Source organism: Caloenas nicobarica, chromosome 2 (assembly GCF_036013445.1).
Source record: "Caloenas nicobarica isolate bCalNic1 chromosome 2, bCalNic1.hap1, whole genome shotgun sequence".
Taxonomy (NCBI): domain Eukaryota; kingdom Metazoa; phylum Chordata; class Aves; order Columbiformes; family Columbidae; genus Caloenas; species Caloenas nicobarica.
Window position 1 is genome coordinate 95112580 of NC_088246.1, and position 19511 is coordinate 95132090.

At 39.6% G+C, this 19511-nt stretch overlaps 1 protein-coding gene across 9 annotated transcripts in view; it reads left to right on the forward strand.

Annotated features, from left to right (window-relative positions):
• Positions 1-19511, forward strand: part of FHOD3 (formin homology 2 domain containing 3) — a 399651-nt gene that overhangs the window by 358926 nt on the left and 21214 nt on the right. For 7 of the 9 annotated variants that reach the window (XR_010605872.1, XR_010605873.1, XR_010605874.1 and 4 more), the window contains 5 exons: positions 6838-7028; positions 8741-8933; positions 14086-14109; positions 16750-16921; positions 19180-19341. Coding sequence is in view for 6 of the 9 variants with exons in the window: in XM_065630338.1 (XP_065486410.1) it covers positions 6838-7028; positions 8741-8933; positions 14086-14109; positions 16750-16921; positions 19180-19341 (742 nt within the window). In the remaining 3 variants the exon portion in view is untranslated. The remainder of the gene's footprint in view (positions 1-6837; positions 7029-8740; positions 8934-14085; positions 14110-16749; positions 16922-19179; positions 19342-19511) is intronic. The other 2 variants (XM_065630339.1, XM_065630342.1) reach the window with 1 other exon arrangement.

A 19511-nucleotide genomic window follows, 5' to 3' on the forward strand; every position in this document is an offset into this window, starting at 1 on the left:
TGCAGTTAAACTCAGTATTTTTCCTAGAAGTTTCCTTACTAATATGGCAAGGAGGGGTTGCATCAGCACTAGTATCTTCTCAGTGAATAAAAAAAGTATTGTTATTAAAAATGTTCATCTTCTCTTTCACCCCCATAAATATTTTTCTCCATACATTTGAGAGCTGGTCAGCTCCATAGAGCAAACTAGTAATTATCCTTTTCTCCCGCTAATTTCAATTTGCTTACAAAATGCCAAACTTGTGGCTGGTTTTTAACCCTTGCAGCAAGACACTTGGATTCGTTGCGGACACTAGGCAGTGGACAAGCAGGCAGCCTTTAAAAGTAAGCACTAGGAAATGTTAACACAGGAGAGAAAGCAGGGATCGCTGGTAGGAAGGAATTTAGGACGAGACTAAGATGTACGCCAGGGAGAAGGAAGCCTGCAGCTGCCCTCCGAGGGACTTGGCAGGGATGTGTGGGGAGAAAGGAGGTGGCTGAAACAGCAGTGCTGTGCTGGCGTGCTGGAGCTTCTGCTCGATATGCTGGAAAGCAGAGAAAGGAGAGAAGAAAAAAGTAGGGAAGATCATGCTGCCTCCTGCGCTGCTTCAGTGGGCTTTCTCCTTGTGTCGCTTGACAGGAAGTATTTGTGTGCAATTATCGTTTAAGTATGCTTTCCCTATGTTATTTCAAGCAAAAATAAATGCCGAAAGTCTAATAATTTTCCATGGGAAAAGGGAGCTGGGGGATGCAAGGTTTCTTACGGTTGTATCATCCCTTGTGGTGTCAGCTGCCAGGACGGCAGCAGCTGCCCCAGGGCCTGGCGTGGGCTGACAGGAGCAAAGGCAAAGCTGGAGCAGGATAAGACAGAGCCGGCTGGGTGCAGGGCAGGCTGCGGTACAGGGGAAGGAGCTTCAGTGGCAAAGGAGACTTCAGGGTTTTTTTCTGAAAGAGGGCAAGTGAAGTTTAGCAGATGTACCAGACAGCATTGCAGTGTTTCAATGACGTTCCAAGCGAAATGGCTGCACGTAGTGTTGCAGGTGCCATATGCAACTGAAGTGACCTGCGTCACCACTTAGTGGTATTGCTCCTCTTCATCCAAGATCGTGGGAGCTGTCATACAGCACCTGCAAAAAGATCTCATACTACTGTGTTTACTGTAGATTGTTTGAGGAACTAAAATGCAGTGGAGGTGCGTATATAATTGGACAGACTCATCTGGTCATACCTCAGTAAGCACCTCTGTCCTTTAATTTTTAATTTTCAATTAGAGGATTGATTCAGGTGTTCTCATTTCCAAAATCATTTTAACAGGATGCCACCTCTTACCCTACAATTAGAAATATCTGGACAGAGCCTCCTTTATATTTTGCTGGCTTTTGAGAGCTGGTATCTAATGTGTGGCCAACAGTGTGCAGGTCGGTCTAACATTGGTCTTGGGATAATTCTTGTGACATTCAGTGAAGCAAGCCAGTGTGGAAACACTGGAGGAGACAGAGTTTTGAACGTACGCCACAGAAGGTCGCTGCGCTCAGATGACGGTGTATTTGCAAGGAGCAATTCTCAGAATTTCCTTTGGCGCTGAACCAGCTCAGGAAAAGAGGAAGATTTTGTGTTCCCTGCCAGAACACATCCCTGTAATAATGAGAGAACGAACGGTCCGATCCTAAATTATAAACAGCTCAGACTAGGCTGTGGTCTGCTGGAGAAACTATCTTGAACTTTGAAGAGAGAAAGATTTTGACTGTGATTATGTATATCTTTCTATGATGTGCAATAAAATATTGTGAATTTAAGACAACATTTGTCATTGTGAAAGCATCCATTTTCTATTTAATGCACCTTGTGGGTAGAATAAAAATGCAGAGATTCAGGTCTTCCTTAGAAAATATCTGGACTTGATATGTTCACCATTAAAAGAAAAAAGCTGTAGCAATAAACAATAAATATAGTATCAAGCAATAGAAAACTTATACAAGGATACTGAGGCTACACAAGTTTTCATGGGCTACATAACAAGTTATTCACTGGCCTTCAGAACAAAACTTTGGATAATTTACAGTAATTTTTTAAAAGAAGTGGAAACCTCAGCTTCGCCAGTTTCCTTTTATTTATTTCTTTTGGGGTTTTTCCACTTCAATCCAGTTGTGACATTTTTTACCCTGTTCAAGGACTGAATGTAAATACAGGGGGCAGGAAATGTCAGTGTAATCAGGTGCAGCATCTCTGATTTTAGGACAGTTCAGTACTCCCAGTAGCAGAGGAGCTTAGCCCAGAGACAGAAGGAGATTTAGCTGGAAGAGGAAGCGTGTGTGTAAAGCACATTCCAGCTGAGGGAATGCTGAAGAAAAATGACCTCTTATCTCACAGCAGCTACAGCTGTTTGTTGTGCATGGCAATGCATACCTTGAATTGTATATGCTGCCCTAGGGAATATATAGCGGAAGGCACTTTAGGTTTGAGCCAGTACATTTAATTCCCAATGACGCCTCAGAGCAGCCCCTTCCCTCTCTCCCAACAAATTATAAGAGTCCAATTCCTGTGTTGTCGTGAGATATTTGTGGTCACACAGAGAAATAACATCGCAACCGGAAGACCAGAAAGCCTCCTTGCTATGTGTCCTGCCTGAATGACTAGGGCATGGTCTCGTATTGCATGAATTTAAAAGTTTTAAACTTGTATATGCAACAGGTGATATTGAATGTATGGCATGGAGTTGAACTCGAAAAAAGAATAGGCCTTTTGAAGAATTAGTGTTCATGGAACCTGAATGGGCAGGGAAGTGCAAACACTGAGCCATTTGATGGTGGTGGTAGCTTTTTGAGTCAGGTGAAACCCAGAGAGAACAGAAGTCATTTGGGCTGCAGGTGTATCGTGCTGTATTGAATTGTCAGCCCAACAAAGTAAGAAAGCTGGTAGAATTCTTTTTTGTGGTGTTGTTTATGGCAAACTCATCTGCTACTATGGTAGCAAGCAATAAATAATGATATAAAGAGATTAAAATGAGTGCTGGCATTGCTGGCATGTGGTTGGAAGGTTTTATTCTTGGTCTGAGTATTATTTGTGCAAAATATGGTGGTGCGTTGAATTGAAAAATAGATTTTTTTTTTTTTAAAGTTGCCCATTAGTGAGTTATGGCAATAGTTTCCTGAATACAGCTGACCCTGCAGGGCTTGTGTCATATAAACTAGCTTTTAAATCCTATTTGGATGGACTGTCTCTGGCTATTCCACTCTGATGCAACAGTGTCTACAAAGGCACTTCTCAGAAGACTGAACAGTAGCCCTAGCAAGAGATTTCACAGATAAATAACAATTAGTTGTATTTTTCAGTTACTGTGCTTGTGAATGGAGAGGAACCTGGCAGGAGAAAGGGGAAAAATACCAAATATATCCCAGGAGCATTTAGAAAGTTGCTTTTTCTAAATTGATTTACAAATGCAAATAAACATTACACTATGTCTGAAAGAAAAGTAACTGTTTTTTACATAAGAGCCTAAGATGACTCGTTCTTTTGCTTGAGGAAAAAAAAGAGATTTTTTTTTTAAGTTTTAGCAGAAGGTAACAGTAAGCAGGGCCAGCAAGCCGCATGTCTTTTGCACATACGTGCACTGAGCTGAGGAGGAAGAAGAATGAGTGTTTCCACCTTCCTCCAAAACCTCGAATTGGTGCATCTTTCCCTTCAAGAAAGAAAGAATGAATGAAAGAAAGGAATGGTATCTTTCTACTATTATGCAGCATTAATTCTTTTAATAATGTGTTGGAAATAAATAAAAAGGTGTGATTCTTCTTCCCTTGGGAATGCTGTGTGGACTGGCAGGGATGTGGTATGGTATTATATAAGCCTTTTCATGTTTCCCCCCCCCAAAAAAAAGGTAATTACAAGGATATTGCTGAACAATGTGACTACTTTTGAACATTTGTGCACAAATATTGATCTAGGTTTGGACCACTGTGCTCATCTTTCATTGTCAGTTATCTCAATTAAAGCGAGGCTGAATTGTTGCTTTTCAGAAGGATCTGAATTTTACTTACATTTTTTGCTGATGCAAGTACCTGCTGTTTTATGACACAGATGTGCATAAAACGGAGAGGCTTGTTGGCCACATGGTCATTGGACTGCTGCTGGTTAGGATACAGTAAAAGCTTCTTCATGTCTATGATGCATTTGGCTTCACTGTGAAGAGAGAAGAGGATCTGAGGATGTCGAATTCCTCAGGATCCTACTTGTCAGTGGGATCTGGTGCTCATAATTAAGGGAATTAGTAGCTGTCTGCCTTGGTTAATGCTCCAACAGCTTTGCAAGGCTCAGAAAATGTAAGAGTTCGCAGAATAAGAGCATCTTCAACAGTATTTTGGTGTATTTTAGCAGTTAATAATACATACTGCTATTTCAGATAGCTGTGGAAAGCCAGTCTGTGTGAGGGCTGATACCTACACTTAACATACACTAATTGGCGGCATGCAAACAGGATATTATATTCCACTAGCCTAGAAAACAACATCACCTGGATCCTGTGTACGAGTGTCTGCAATTGCAGGAGAGCCCAGTTAGAAGATCAGCGCTCAGTGGTTCTTTTGCTTTACTGTGCTGTGAGGTTTATGGCCAATTTCTTATCTGAACACGAGCACTGAAGAAAAAAAGGGGGATGGCAGAGGAAATAAGAGGGCAGGGTATGTAAATGAAGGAGAGAGGAGATACAGTGAGGATAACTGTTTGTCACCTCACACTGTTTCCCATGGGAGAGCATCACATTAGTGCTATTGCTGTTAGGAGAAAAAGGGGCTGGGCCGGGGGGAGCTTGTTTTCTGTGATTTGAAATGTCATGCAGGTAGTACTCTAAAGCTACAAATTATCAAATGTTTTGATACATTCAGTAGCAGAGTCCAAATATTTTTGACTTGAGAATTTTCACTCTGAGCTGATCCAGCCTGAATGTTTACATCCCACTGCAGTGAGATTAGTAGGAAAAAATCTTGTCAACAGGCTGTTTGGTCACTTGTGTTTTTTAGAAAGATCTGCAGACTTAGCTTTGTTACCTGGTGCTCTGTTGGGAGGCAGTTCCTACACCTTGGATAAAGGAAAGGGATCCTGTATTCTATGTCAAGTATGAAAAAAGCCTCACTTCACTCCTTGCGTATAAGACCTAAAGCCGACCGAAATGCAATGGATTCTGTGCCTACCTGCAAAATCTGCTCCAGTGGAAAAGCACTTCATGAAATATCAGATGGAGTGCATGTTTGTCTCGGAAAAATTTTGACTTTTAATATTTCGTACGTGAATACTTTTCTGTATGTTCCTTTCTGTCCACAAAAAAGTGACCAGGAGTAGTTACATCTACACAGTCCTAAAATTACATTCGGCCCTTTGAAAGCAACTGCGAGGCTGAATGTGACCTCCAGTGAAAATGAGTTTGACAGCCCTGAGATATACCATCTATGGAGAGTAGCAATGTGTTTATCATCAACAGTGAAAATACCGACCTGGAAAGGATTTTTTTTTTGGTCTTTTAGCATATGCATTGATATGGATATAAGGAAAACAAAAACCCCACAGCTGCTCCGCCTGCAGGGCTTTTCTGAATAGCAGAATGGATCAAAGGATGTTTATATTTCCTTGTGAAGAGGAAAAATTCATCGCTTTATAAATAACAGCAAAAACAAATCAAATCAATACCAGGAGCTTCTTAATAATAATGCATTTCTCATGGCTGTCCTCAGTATAGGTCTCAGCAGTGGGTGAGAACTAAAAAGAGTGAACTAAAACCTCTCCCTGACACTGGTTTTTGTTTATGCTTAAGGAATTAACTAGAGTACCAGACTGTAACATCCTGTAACGCTGACACATTTGGAATCTGAGGGCTAAATCTGTGTTATATAGCTTGAGTTCATCTGCATTGTGAAGTGGTATTATGAGATAAATTTTTCCTTTCTTCAGAATTCAAGAACGTGTTGGGTAGTTTTACTTTTTTCATCTGTTATGTGCTGTGGCTGGGTCATTAATGCACGTTGTTCAGTTGTTAGCAACGCATCCTGAATGTCTTCTGCAGGCCATTGCAGTCTGAACACCTTTTTTGGTTGATGAATTAAGGAGAAGCTCTCTCTCACCTTCCGTGGAATGTGTTGGCTTCCGTCCTGATGAATGTTACTGTAGGATACAGTCATTTATTTTAACTGTGTTGACTTTCAAAGCCATTATATGATCTTGTTACAAGCCAGCAAATTTGTACTGTATTTCAAGGGATGAAAGTTAGTGCTGAGATCACTAAATAGCACTTACTTTCAATAGAGCTTTAAAAAATTCTTGCTCGTGAATTTTGTGATTAGAAGTAGATCATCTATTAACAAGTCAGTGCAGGGGTAGGGAATAGATCCAAGTGCTTCCTAAATCGGAGAAGTTTTGGCTGGCTGCAACAGTGAGCAGTAAACAGGGTATAAAAAGCTATGAGTAGTAGAGAAAAGGATTAAAAAAAAAAAAAAGAAAGTTTTGTATTACCTCAGACATAACTGAGTCATACAGTTGCTTGGTGCAGGCATGAAGTTATTAGTAAAGGAAAAAACACATCACAATATTTTATTGTCCCTTCTTTAGATGTTAGGCCTCCAAGACTAAAACCAAGTATCTATGTATATGGGTATTTCTTTGGTTTCAGTTTTCCTTACTAACATTTCATGTCTAGATGAAACATGACAGAGAAAGCTATTTCTTAATTATTTAGTAGTAATTAATAATGAGTCAATGTTGTGCTGCCACGACATTGACCCTTTCTTATACATACATTGCATTGTTCAGATATCCAAGTATACTACCTCAGTGTTTTCGCTTAAAGTGTTACATTTTCATTTCCTTTTTTTTTCAGGTTGACTTTGAACAACTCCAGGAAAACTTGTGTCAGATGGAAAGACGGTGCAAAGCATCATGGGATCACCTTAAAGCTATTGCAAAGCATGAAATGAAGCCAAGTCTAAAGCAAAAAATGTCCGAGTTCCTTAAAGACTGTGCAGAAAGAATCATAATCCTGAAGATTGTTCATAGAAGAATAATTAACAGGTACGGAATTAGATTGGTGACAGTAATATCTTGTTGATAAGTGACTTGCTAAAATTATGCGTTATGACATCATAAATATGTTTTTAGAAGTGTTTAATCCACATTCCAGCAAGTAATGCTATCAGGATGTATGTGGTACATACTTTGTTATAAACGCCATTTAAGAAAAAGCCTCACTCCAGAAAGTTTCTGTATTTCTGATTAAAAGAAGCAAGGATCCAGGATCCATTTATTCTCAGGGTGCAATAACTGGGTCTTTTAACTCCTGATCCCCAAAAGCTAGCAGCTTCATGATTAAGTTGGTATATTTCCTGTGCTTCCCTGAATACTTTTCAGGGGGATTGGCTTACTCTCTGAAAAACAATAACAGGCTGTAGCAAAAAAAAATGAAGTTGTAATGACAAATCTGTCATATGCAGAAGTTGTAATGAGTCTTGTACAGGGAGTTCTTCTATAGGCAGCACCACTCCTGTTTGCAAGATCTGCATCTATGTGTTTTATGCTTACGCAGCAGAAGACAGAATTAAGATTCCTCTCCTTAGGATTTGCCGTTGGATTTAGTTTCATCCAATGGAGTTAACAGTAATTGCAGTGCTTTCAAATGTACATATCCGTGATAATTCTGCAATATACCTGAGCTTTTTTTTTTTTCCCAGATTCACAAATGTAGAATGTAGCTTAAGTCATCTGAGTAATTTATCTGTGGTCCTGTTTATTAATGAAAGCTTTAGAGATTTTCCAACTTGTAATTGCTGGCATCAAAATTAGGATCTGGATTCCAAATGATCCCAAATTTGTGGAAATACACTTGAGAAGTTAATTCAGCTCTTATTTTATTTTCATAATGACCTGGTTTTTATGCCGTAAGCGATCAGAAATCCTAATTGCAGTGGAAGGGAAGTGAATTCACAGGTTTCCTGTTACGTTTACCATATGCATTGTACAAATAAGAAAAATATTAACTTTTTCCTATTACATCCTGCAACATTGACTATAGTTCTCAAAAAATGTATCCATGTACATGCATCTTTCTAGGATTGGGAAGACTATTTATCATCAGGGATGTAGATGCATTTGAAAGGAATTCCCGTGCATTTGTAAACATTTATTGCACTGTTGTAAATCATGCAACACAGAAACAATAGTAAAAGCTGCAAATAGTGTGAAAGTTTTGAATGCCACAGAAGCAGTAAAACAGCAAATTTAGAGTATCCCAAACTAAAGCACTTGGTAGATAATATAATTTTATGGTCAGTTTTGCGAACCAGAAATTCTTTCCTTCTTGTGTTTGCTAGCCTGTAAATCTTCTTGTCTAGACTTTCCCCAACATCCTAACAGCCTCTTTGAAGTTGCTTTATACACGCAAATAGAATTGAAATTTAATAAATATTTTTTCTAGAACTGAAATGAAATTGGTCATTCACATGCCAAATTAGTCATATAAAGTAGATGGAGTTCCATAAACATCTTATCTCCTGCATGAGCCTGGGAAAGTGGACTGGGATAAAGTTATCATAGACAAGGCTTTCATGGTTTTAATTATAAAACATGCCAATGTTATGCAAAGCATCCCTGAAAATTCTGTAGCACAAGTGAAACGATGGGAGCTAATAAAGTAATAAATGCATTCATTGAAATGTTGGGTTTTTTCCCCCCAGAAACCATCAATAAAGATTTTTTCCTTTTGCTTTTATGAACTCATTGTTTTCCAGGTTTCACTCATTTTTGTTATTTATGGGCCATCCTCCCTATGCAATACGTGAAGTCAACATCAATAAGTTCTGCAAAATTATTAGCGAATTTGCTCTGGAATACCGCACCACCAGGGAACGAGTTCTGCAGCAAAAACAGAAACGAGCTAACCACAGGGAAAGAAACAAGACCAGAGGGAAAATGATAACAGATGTAAGTGGCAAAATGTACCTCCCACAACATGGATTTTTAAAACTTTCTTTCGTTGAATGTCATATATAAAGTGTTATTAATCTTTATTTTTATTCTTAGGAGTTTCTTCTGCTGTAAGTTATGAACTCTGTTCTCTTAGGAAACAAAACTTGCAGGTCCTTGAATGAGCATATTTTTTGCTTCATACCAGTTTACAGAATGAGAACAAACTGAAATTAAGCATCCAAAAAGAGCATCTCTGTGTGTTACACAGACAGTGCCTAAAATATCTAGAAGACACCAGGAGCTATGTGTACGTGATCAGACAAGAATATGAAAAAAGGAAAAAACCTAGAAATTAGGCTTCTAACTGAGGATGTGATTTAAATGGTGAGCCATTGTAGCCACTTAAGTGGTTACAAATGAATTTAAATGGATTTTTTTCTTCCATCTTTGAATATCCTAATATACAGTGTTTAATCTCAGTGTTTTATCTATTTATCTATATATGCATGCACATGTGCAGCAATTTTCCTCTTAACATTAAACCACAGAACAGCCAATTTTAATGGAACAGACTACTTTGGGGTTCTGAAAGAATGGATAAATTTATGTTCACAAAAGATGTTACCCTGCAACCTTTTTGACTGTATACTTGCATACTGATAAAATAAATTAAAACAAGATTAGTTTTCTCAGCATAGTAAGATTTAAAATTCCCTTGATTTTTTTAATCTTCATTTTTTCTTTAGGCTGATGTAGTTTGACTCAATCCAAATAAAGTTTTAAGAAGTGCCAGTACTTAATAAAAGTTTCCAGCTGTCTCAAAATCCAAATCTGGAGTCTCGATTAGATGCGAGTAGTTCACTGCATACGAAGCTACCCCTGCCTTTGGCATGAAAAGCCCTAAGCTGATTACAGTTTTATGGCTCAGGCAACATAGGTCAAAATATATATATATATATATCTATGTATTGAGACTGATATAAATTGAGATTGTATTTAAGTCATCGACTCACAATCATTTGTAGGTCTTTCCTGGCAATATCCTCTTTAAATTTGGTAATCTGCCCCATCTAGAGAAAATGTTGAACCTGTATTACTATCTCAAATGATCTTCCTTTTGGTCTAGCCTCAGGTTAAGGAAGAGGCTCTGATTTTATGTGAAGGGTATAATATAGTCATAAAAATTTTGAAAATTACCACTGGGGAACTGAGATCACTCTCTTCACTTGCTTCTCGTTTTTTCTGCCATATTCTAGAGAAGAGAAAAGCTAGCATTAACCGAAGAGATTGGTAAATTAAAATTTTCATTTCCTCAGATAGCTTCGGTAGTTTTGACTAGTTTAAGTGATACTGAGATGTGACGGAGCTCTTGTTTTCCTACTATATGATGTAGTGTTTCCTACTATGTGATGTAGTGTTTCTGTTTCTGTCCGGCTGTGGCAGGGCTGAGAAAGCTTCGCTGTGTCCTGTTCCTCCAGGAAAAGTGAGGGGAGAAGGAAATCTGATCACCGGCAGCTGGGTTCAGGAAGCGGAGAGAAGGGACCCTTTCAAACCAGAGAAAGGCTCAGGGCTGACAGCTAGTCAGTGAAGAGCAGAGCCAGGGACAATGGCTGTTTTCTGGAAAATGTAGGAAACGAGGCAGCTAGGCCTTTCCCAGAAAAACTGTTCTTGGAAGATGTCTGTTCAGCTCAAGATAGTGTTGAGATTTTACAACAATTAAATGCCACCTAAAAGTTAGTATTCCATCTAAAAATATCTTTGAGGTCCACAGAAAGGGAGCATTTTTACCTGTCACTAATTTATAATTATGTAATGGTTCTATTAGCTTAAAGAAAAAAAAAAAAGAAGAAAGACGTTCTTTAAAACTCCCCTTCTTTAAGGAAGTTATTCATGCAGCCATATGGTTATTTCAGGACTTACTAAATCTCTTTAACTGTAGCCCAGTAATATGGTCTCATTTACCATTCATTTGATTGCAGTACATGGTAAAACAGAATTAAAGTTGCACCAGACTATTTATCACAGCTTGCTTTGACAACTTCAAAGTCAGATCTACCTCAAAACAAGTTTCCAAATCAGCAGGATGAAAGATATTTATGTGTGAAGAATGATGAAAAAGGGGAGTTTTATTGTAGTCTTGTGTTGGCTGTGGTTTGTATCTGGTTTTGATTTTCTTAGTGTTTTGTATTTGAAGACATTGGAAAGGGAAGAGATATCAGTAATGCATTGACGGTATGTTCAACTAGTTTCTAAACACTGATAGAAGAAAGTTTAGATCTTGACATTGGAAAGAAAGTCTTTGTAGAAAGTAATTCTAATAAGAAGTAGTCATGTGGAATTTTAATTTCTGCTTTTGGTGACCTAGAAGTATTGTGCGGTTATTTGATATTTACCTGCCTGTTCTTTTGAAAGTTCCCTGAGGATCTCATTTCTGTCACCTTACAGTACATTGCTTTTAGGCAGAAGAAGGATTTTAGCAAAAATGGGAAAGGAGTAAGCCAGAACTGTCCCAGTTCTTAACGAGAAGGCACATATCTCTTAAAGCTTGGTCTCCCCTGCAGACTTGGAAGGCAGCAGGGTGCTGGCTCTTTGCATGGAGAGGATCTGCTGGCTCTTTGCATGGAGAACTTGCATCAGCTTCAGCAACTGCTCACGTGGAGCAGGGCTGAGAAACACGATGAGGAGTATTTTTTTCAGCCTTTTACCACAGAGCTCTTTGTATGTTCTTTAATAGCTGAAGCGGACTGGGCACTGTCAGTTTAAATCTCAGTGAATGTTGTCTGCATGAGAGAGAGAGGGAGAAAGATGCGGAGGATGGAAAAAAATAGGATAAGAACAGTGAGCTGCCACAGTTTCACAGGGAAAACTGCCTAGTCTCTGTAACCTTATATCTGGCTGTAGCCAGTGATAGCAGTCACTCATTTCAGGCACACTAAAAATAACGAGTAAGCAAAATAGAGAAGAAATGCAACTATAGATACAACTCTGGGCTTTTAAATTATTTTTAATAGTAGATAATATAAGCATCTGTCTTCCAGATTTATGAAGCTCTGCTTTTCGTGATACTTAAGAGTTTCTTTTCCAAAATTGCTATGTAGTAGAAATAATATTTTGAAACAGCAAATCCACCACATAGAAATGCTAGCCTAAAGGGAAAATGGGAAGCAGGGAGAGAGCAATGGAAGGAGAGAAATCTCAGATTGTCCTGCAATACCCGATACTAGATGACAGAAGAATCAAGCAGCCTTTTTTTTTTTTTTTCTTAAAATTAACGTCTTGTACCTGCAGGAGATATTCAGTACAGCAATATTCTTCCAGTGCTTTTTGGTAATAGTACATGTGAAAAAGTCAAACAGAGAGGAGTACATTGCCCTTAAAGTACGTCCAGAGCAAATGACTTTTAGGTAGATTAAATGGACAGGAAGGCCAGCAGCTGGGTCTTTCCCTGTAAAAATCTAGCTTAAAATAAAGTAATAATATAATACTTTTTTTTTTCTTTTTGAGCACACTCTTTGCAATGTGTGTGCTCTGCTCTTTCACCTTTCCCTGAGTGCTTTTCACATAGTGTAGCTTAATTTGCTCTCCTCCTAGTTTTTATTTATTATATAGATGTACTTATGGATTAGGATACAAGTATGTTCTTTCTTCCCATTCTTCTCCATTCTGTTTCTTATTCATGCCAAAAAGTGAAGAGTGGCCTTCTTCAGAACAATTGCTTTATGGCGTGACTCCCCACCCGTCAAAGGATGGAAAAAAACAAACGGACTTTTTCATAATGTAAAGGGAACATACCTGCCGAGGTCCCTCTGCAAAATATCTGCCTGTGTTTCTGTCAGTGCCACTGCGTCCAAAGAAAAATAAGCATCTCACTCTTTGAATAAAACATACCCTTAAAAAGTAATGTTAAAGTGCTGCTCAGCACTCTCACAGCTAATCTTCTTATGGAGATTGTGCTGAAACTAAGCTGAGGGCCAAAGTAAATCGGGCTTTTGTTTTTAATGATGAATGTTTCTGGAACAGAATGTATCAATCCCAGACAAAAATCATAACTGAGATGGAGATAAGGTCAAAAATATGTATTAGTAACACTAGGGAGGGGAATAGCATTGGTGGAATGCTTCTTCTAAAAAACAAAACAAAACCCACAAATTAAAAAAAAATGCACCGAATTTCTGGGCTATGTTTACACTTTATAAGGAATCAAACTGAAAATTATGGAAACAAACAGTCCAGATACTTGAGAAACTTGTGTTTTACTTTGGGAGCCTTCCATGTGGGGCATCTTGCAACCCGATGAAGAAATCCCCAGGCATTTGGGAACACAACTCTAAATAGTTTGCTAATTCCCTGTATATCCCCAAATCTAAGAATGCACCATATGCCACAATATTTTGATATGCCCATTGCATTTAATGTAGTGTAAATGTCAATATAGTTTTACATGCCTGCTGTCACAGAGGGTGAAAACCCTGATGACAAAGAATAATTGCATCTCTCTAATTTCCAGGATCTGATATCGGGCAGCTGCTGAAGAACTTTAATCATTTATTATTAAACATTTATTATTAAGCATTTATTCAAAGACTACTCAGCATTCGAGTGCTCTGTTAAATTGGAAGTCGCAAAGCTCCCACTTTAAAAAAACAAAACAAAACAAAACAAAACAAAAAACAACAAACAAAAAATAACCAAGCTCTTAAGTGTAGAGAAAAGGAATTGCCAAGAAACCAACCACACCACCGGGAGAAAGAGCATCCAGGACCTCCATGTGCTGAACAGAGCTGGAAAAATGAGTGGAACTCCTTCCTAGTGCTCTCAGCTTCCACAGGGCAGAAAGTGGGCAAGCAACCGTGTGACTCAAGGAAGAGATATAGGATGGGTTCAGGGGTAGTTTCAGTTCAGAATTTCTCTAAGAAAAATCAGGAAAAGTTTATATACCCTACTGACAGTGACAGTCCGTTCTACATACAATTAACTGAAGGAAAAAAAAAAGGCAAGCTGATCGTCTAAGGAATGAACTCCTTATATGTTTTGTATTTTTATGTCATCCTGTAATTGCATAAACAGTACCATGGTTGCCTCTTACTCTGTTGTGGTTTGACCATACTGTCTTTCCTAAATCTTGCTGTTTGTCCTTCTCCACTCTGTTTTTTGTTTCCGGTGGCAGACTGATGAAGAGGAGGATGCTGAGGTATGGTTCTCTGAAAGAGCATGTCATTCCCATGTCCCCTGTGTGCTGTGACATCTAATTTCTAACTCAGATAGTATGGACTACTCAACTCCATCTGCTCAACTGGAAATATGAACCATGACATTTTGCTCATAGCTTTTTGGCTCAATCATAAGAATGCATTTTTACAGTCAGCTTTAACCATATGCATACCTGCTCTCTTGAATAAGGATATCCTGACCTGAGGCGTTAATCATTTTAAGTTTCCTCATTTCTTTTCCTTAATGTCTGTTTACTAAACTGCAAAGTATCCCCACTACCCAGAACATCAGTGATCGGAATGTTATCGGCATCATCAGTTATCTTTCACTATGGATTACCATGAAAATTTCATACTCGTTATTAAGCTATGTAAGTCCAAATAGCATTAATTTCTAAAGAGTTCAAAAGCATCAGGATATAGGGATGCAAAGCAGATTGTAATGCTTCTCCTCACTGTATGAATTGGGAATAAGATAATTCAGTCACTGTAGAGGTGAGCCCATGGAGTAGTTCTTGTAGTTGTCATAAAGTGCTCCTAAAGGTGATATTGAAAATGAATAAAGAAGTGAATAAATGAGTTCAGAACTATAATGTGCTAGCTATATTCATAATAAAATAATGTGTTGGTTTGAGGAGCATCTATTGTGCAGTGCATTTTTTGTTCAGCGTTAGAGCTTTCTTCAATTTGCTAAACATAAACAATGTGGCTTAGCGCTCAGTTTCACAATGGCAGTCATTTGCTCCAGAATCTGGGATTTGGGCATTAATCTACAGCAACATCTGAAAATTAAGGAAGTGAAATAAATGTTATGGCTATAGAGCTTCTCCTCCAGTGATGATTTTTGCTGTATAGCCTGGGGTGCAGAAAGAAAATTACATGGATTAGCCCGTTTATGCCAACATTTAACTAACCTGTGTGAATAGCAACTAACGGTTATGCGAAGATTTTATCCTTTTTTTTTTTTCTGAGATGGTATTGGTTAGCTTTACAACGCATTGTGTGTTAGAGAGTATTCTTAATGCAAAAATGGCATGCACTTCCATAGAAGTTTCTCTTTAATGGTTTTCTATCTTTAATTTCACTTGTTAAACTCTAGCACTTGTATACTTTCCACAGCAAAATGTTGCAAGCTAATATCTTAACAAGAAAACAAACTTCTCACTATCAAAAATAAATCTCACACTGGTATATTTAACTCAGTGCCTTGTAGGGATTATTGTTTGGATACTCAACTTGCTATCCTACCCCGAAAAGTCATTATGTTAAAATAGAATCATCCTGTCCTTGATTTCCAGATTAAATATTTTCAATTTGCAGTCTTGACAGCCCTGGGGACTTGATCAAAGCTCTGAAAGTAGGACCTAATCTTTTCTTCCAATTTACCATTCTCTGATGGAAAGGCTCTGCAGGTTTGCATCCCTTTAACTGACTGGCTTGATACCATCAAGTGAATAATTAATGTTGTTTGTTATGCAAAGGAAGAAGAGAATGCAGCACACCTCCTTTCATCTGTGCTGCTCAGAGTAAGAAAGATTAGAAGGAAAAAGGAAACAATTTTCAATTTCTTATGCTAGACTGATAAGACTGAGATTACCAAGGGGTATTATTATCTGTTGATGCCTGTTTGCTGTTGACGGAGCTGATATTTTCTGCAGCCAGGAGTGTATTTTAAATATACTTCAGCCTTTCTGTAGATAAGAGCAGTAGAGTGAATACCAAAATCTCAGCCTTTGTAGGCAGAGGCTGGGCAGGGAGAGCAGCCCAGCAACACAAGCTCTTCTCCTTAGAAAGTATCCGTTTCTACTGTTTTCATCTGTTTCTAGATGGCTGTTTTCAGCAACCGATGGAGCTGCTGCATCCACGTGCTGTGTGTGCCCAGCTGATGTGGCTGCTGTTGTTCACGTAGTCCTGGTGACAGGGAAATCACAGGGGGGCTGGGGAAGCAGCGGTCAGATTCCTAAATCTCTTGTAAGGTTTTGTTTGTTCTTCTAACTGCTGACTGCAATTTTTGTGTTTTGGCCATGAAATAATTTGGCTGGGTGTTCTGGGACCGGGAATTTTTTCAGCATTACTGGTAATGTATTTTAAGGTTACCTGTAGGTATTTGTGTTTTAGAGCAATTTGAGAGTTTTCTATGCAGCAATGCAGAAAGGCAAGAGTCTGTCTTCCTAGACGACTCTTCCCATTTTGCCTTGCTACTAAAAGGTGATTTTACAGGGAAAAAAACAGTTTCTGAATTGTGTTAGGTCTCATGCTGTCCCCACAGGGTGTCATACCAGGCCCCAGATCAGGCCCAGCCTGGGTCAAACATTTCAAAGCAAGTCTTTCCTTTGTACCTTATACTCTCAGACAGAAGGTCAAAATTATAAAGCTCAAGCTAATGCATCTGGTTTTCCTCTGATTGTGTCCGCTCCCTGCCGTCACCCTGTTTCCAGTTTATTTCTGCTCAGCGGGCATGCGCTGGGAGAGAGGCAACTGTTCTCTGGCTCTTCTGGGAACAGCTGCACTCCAAGCCAAGCCCAGGAGGACACTTTTCTCCTTGCAATTCGCGGTCGAGACTCTGGCCTATTCTCCGTACTATTTTCTGTTAAAATAACAAACCCGTTTTCCTCCCGCAGTCCGGCAAGTTCTCCAGCAGCTCCCCGCCCTGCCAGAGCCAGCCCCAGGGGCTGCAGTACGCTGAGGATGCTGCCGAGCACGAGAACATGAAGGCCGTGCTGAAGACCTCCTCCATCGGCGGGGAAAGCACCACAGCGCTCGGGGTCCGCACTCGAAGCCGGGCCAGCCGCGGTAGGTGCCAGCAATTTCCTGTTGGCCACCTTTCTTGTGGCGCGGTAGCCACACGCTGGCCCAAATGCAGGTCATGGCCCTGTTGCATAGCGCTTGTGGCAGAAAGGGTCGAAGGGGAAGGAGAAGACCCCCGTGGTGTTTCCATGCTGGAAGTGTTGATTTGGGGCATGGGCACGTAGAAGAATTTGCCTGCAGAAATTCTCGCCTCTCCCCACACCATGAATGTGGCTGCCCACTAACACCCCCTTTTTTATTCTTATTCTAATCATGAAAGCAAAATGGGGCATCCAGGGAATCCATGATGTGGATTTCTTTTTATTTTCAATACAAGCAAGTGGAATGTAGCAATACAAACTGAAGTTAAAGGGTCTTGCAGCATTTTAGGAATGATTGGGGAGAGAAAAATGGATATTAAAAAGATTAATCTTTAAACCACCTCTTCGCTAAACTGCAAAGGTAGTGGGTTAAGTGGAGCCTAGGAGCATAAAAATCTCCTGTGGACAGCCTCGCATGTCCTTGCTGTCTTGACAGATACCTCTTTCTCGGAGGTCCACAGTGCTTTGCTGTTTCCAAGTGTCAGCACAGGTGATTGCTGAAAGCTGACAGGGAGGAAATTAAAAACCTGACTCAATCTGCCAATTCCAACACCTGATACTCTGACAGAAGAGATCACTGGTACAACCATTCTTGGCCATGAAACAGCCTTGTTTTTGTCCAAGACATGATTCATTGGTACATCTCTTCATTTAAGCAGCCACTAAACCACTTCCTTTATGCTAAATCATTTTACAGACGCTTGAGTTCACCCGTTTATTTTCTTTCATCTTCCCCTCACCCACTCCCATACATGTGATACCTGCAAGATGGTTTTGGAGTAAATGTGATGCACCAATTCAAGTCCTCAGTGTTCTGTTCTGGTATTTATTTTCCCTCACACCTCGATATCTTATACTTTCCTGATTCATTTTTGATACCACTGATAGCACATCCCGAGCATCCACCACTAGGTCTGTGTGTGTGTGGTTTATTAAGGCCTGAAACCATTATCCTATCTAATCTAGAAGTTTCACAGCTCCAATTTAAGCAGCAAGTCAACTAGCTAAATACAAAGATGAAGTAATTAAATCTGCACTGCAACAAGCTGAATAGCTGAAGTAATCCACTAAATGCTAACGAGCAGTGTGTCCTGAGAATGGTACTCACCTTGTGTTCTCCTTCAGGGAACAGCAGAGGCAGAGAATGAGTGAGCCAGACAAAAGTTTGTCAGGAGCACTATCGTAATACAACTTCTCTTGGTGAGAGACAAGATAGAAGCAGAAGAGCAAAGTGCTAATCAGAGCTCCTGTTTCTTGGCACTGGGGACATGATATGAATAGCTTCCCCAGTGTATTTGATCTGCTTGCAATTCTACCACACCCACTCTTTTGCAAAGCTTACTCTCAGTGTTCACACTGCACATTAGCCTTCAAATTATTTAAGAACAAAGAGCGCATGGAACTGTAGTCTGTAGTGGAGGAACCCAAGGATGTGTCTGACATAGCTCTGTGGAGTAAGGAATGCTAGAGTCTTGGTTTCAGAGACATGGCTCACTTGTTTGTTTGTGGTTTTAACCAAAATTGCTTATTTAGCTTTACAGCTTGCCAGTGACTCTTACTTTTCTGCTCATAACAGAGAGGACACAGTTGTGCCAGGACACATACAGATTTTTGATGAGAAGGTGAATTCTTAATTGTGAAAGGGACAACTAGACATGTTGAACCACATTTTTTTCCCTTTTCATGTCTTCTTTGCACTAGGCTCAGATACAGATGCTTGGAAATTGATTGTTTCTCTCTTTTGGTTCAAAGGACCTGTCTTGCTGATTCACACCAGTTTCTAACATGTACCATGACTTACAGTCTCTGTGTAATAGGAGCAGAGGGAAACATGGTCACACAAGACTCCTGCAATCCTTGGCTCATAGACAGTCTCTAGCAGATATTTGCCAATTATATGGTCAAGGATAAGACTCTGAGGCTGAAGGGAATAGAAAGTTATAATTGCATTTGAGCTCTTGTGTCTCTGCTGATACAGCAGAGAGTCTAGGGTATTATTTAGAAATATTCTCCATTAGGCAGAATCTTCTCCTTTGGCCACTTTGGAGCAGCAATGACTGAGCTGCCTGTTGTAATTCCCAAAAAAAACTCAAATGCAAAACCAAAGTGACACAAGAGATTTCTGTCTCCTTGTCCCTCAATTCATTTGCTGGGCTTTTCCAGGCCGTGTCGGTTCATGGAACGCTGGCAACGATGATTCACCTAATGCAACAGATGACGCAGCAGATGAGATCATGGATCGCATTGTAAAGTCCGCCACCCAAGTGCCAAGCCAGCGAGTGGTGCCTAGAGAGAGGAAGCGGTCACGAGCGAATAGGAAGTCATGTGAGTATATGGCTATTAAATTTCTCAAAATAAGCAAATGTGCAAATATTTATGCATATTGGTGTAGGAACCAAGCCTTTCGAGTGCAGACATACATTGTTACTCCATGGAATTCATGGCATTGGGACACCTCTCCTGTGAGGACAGGCTGAGAAAGTTGGGGTTGTTCA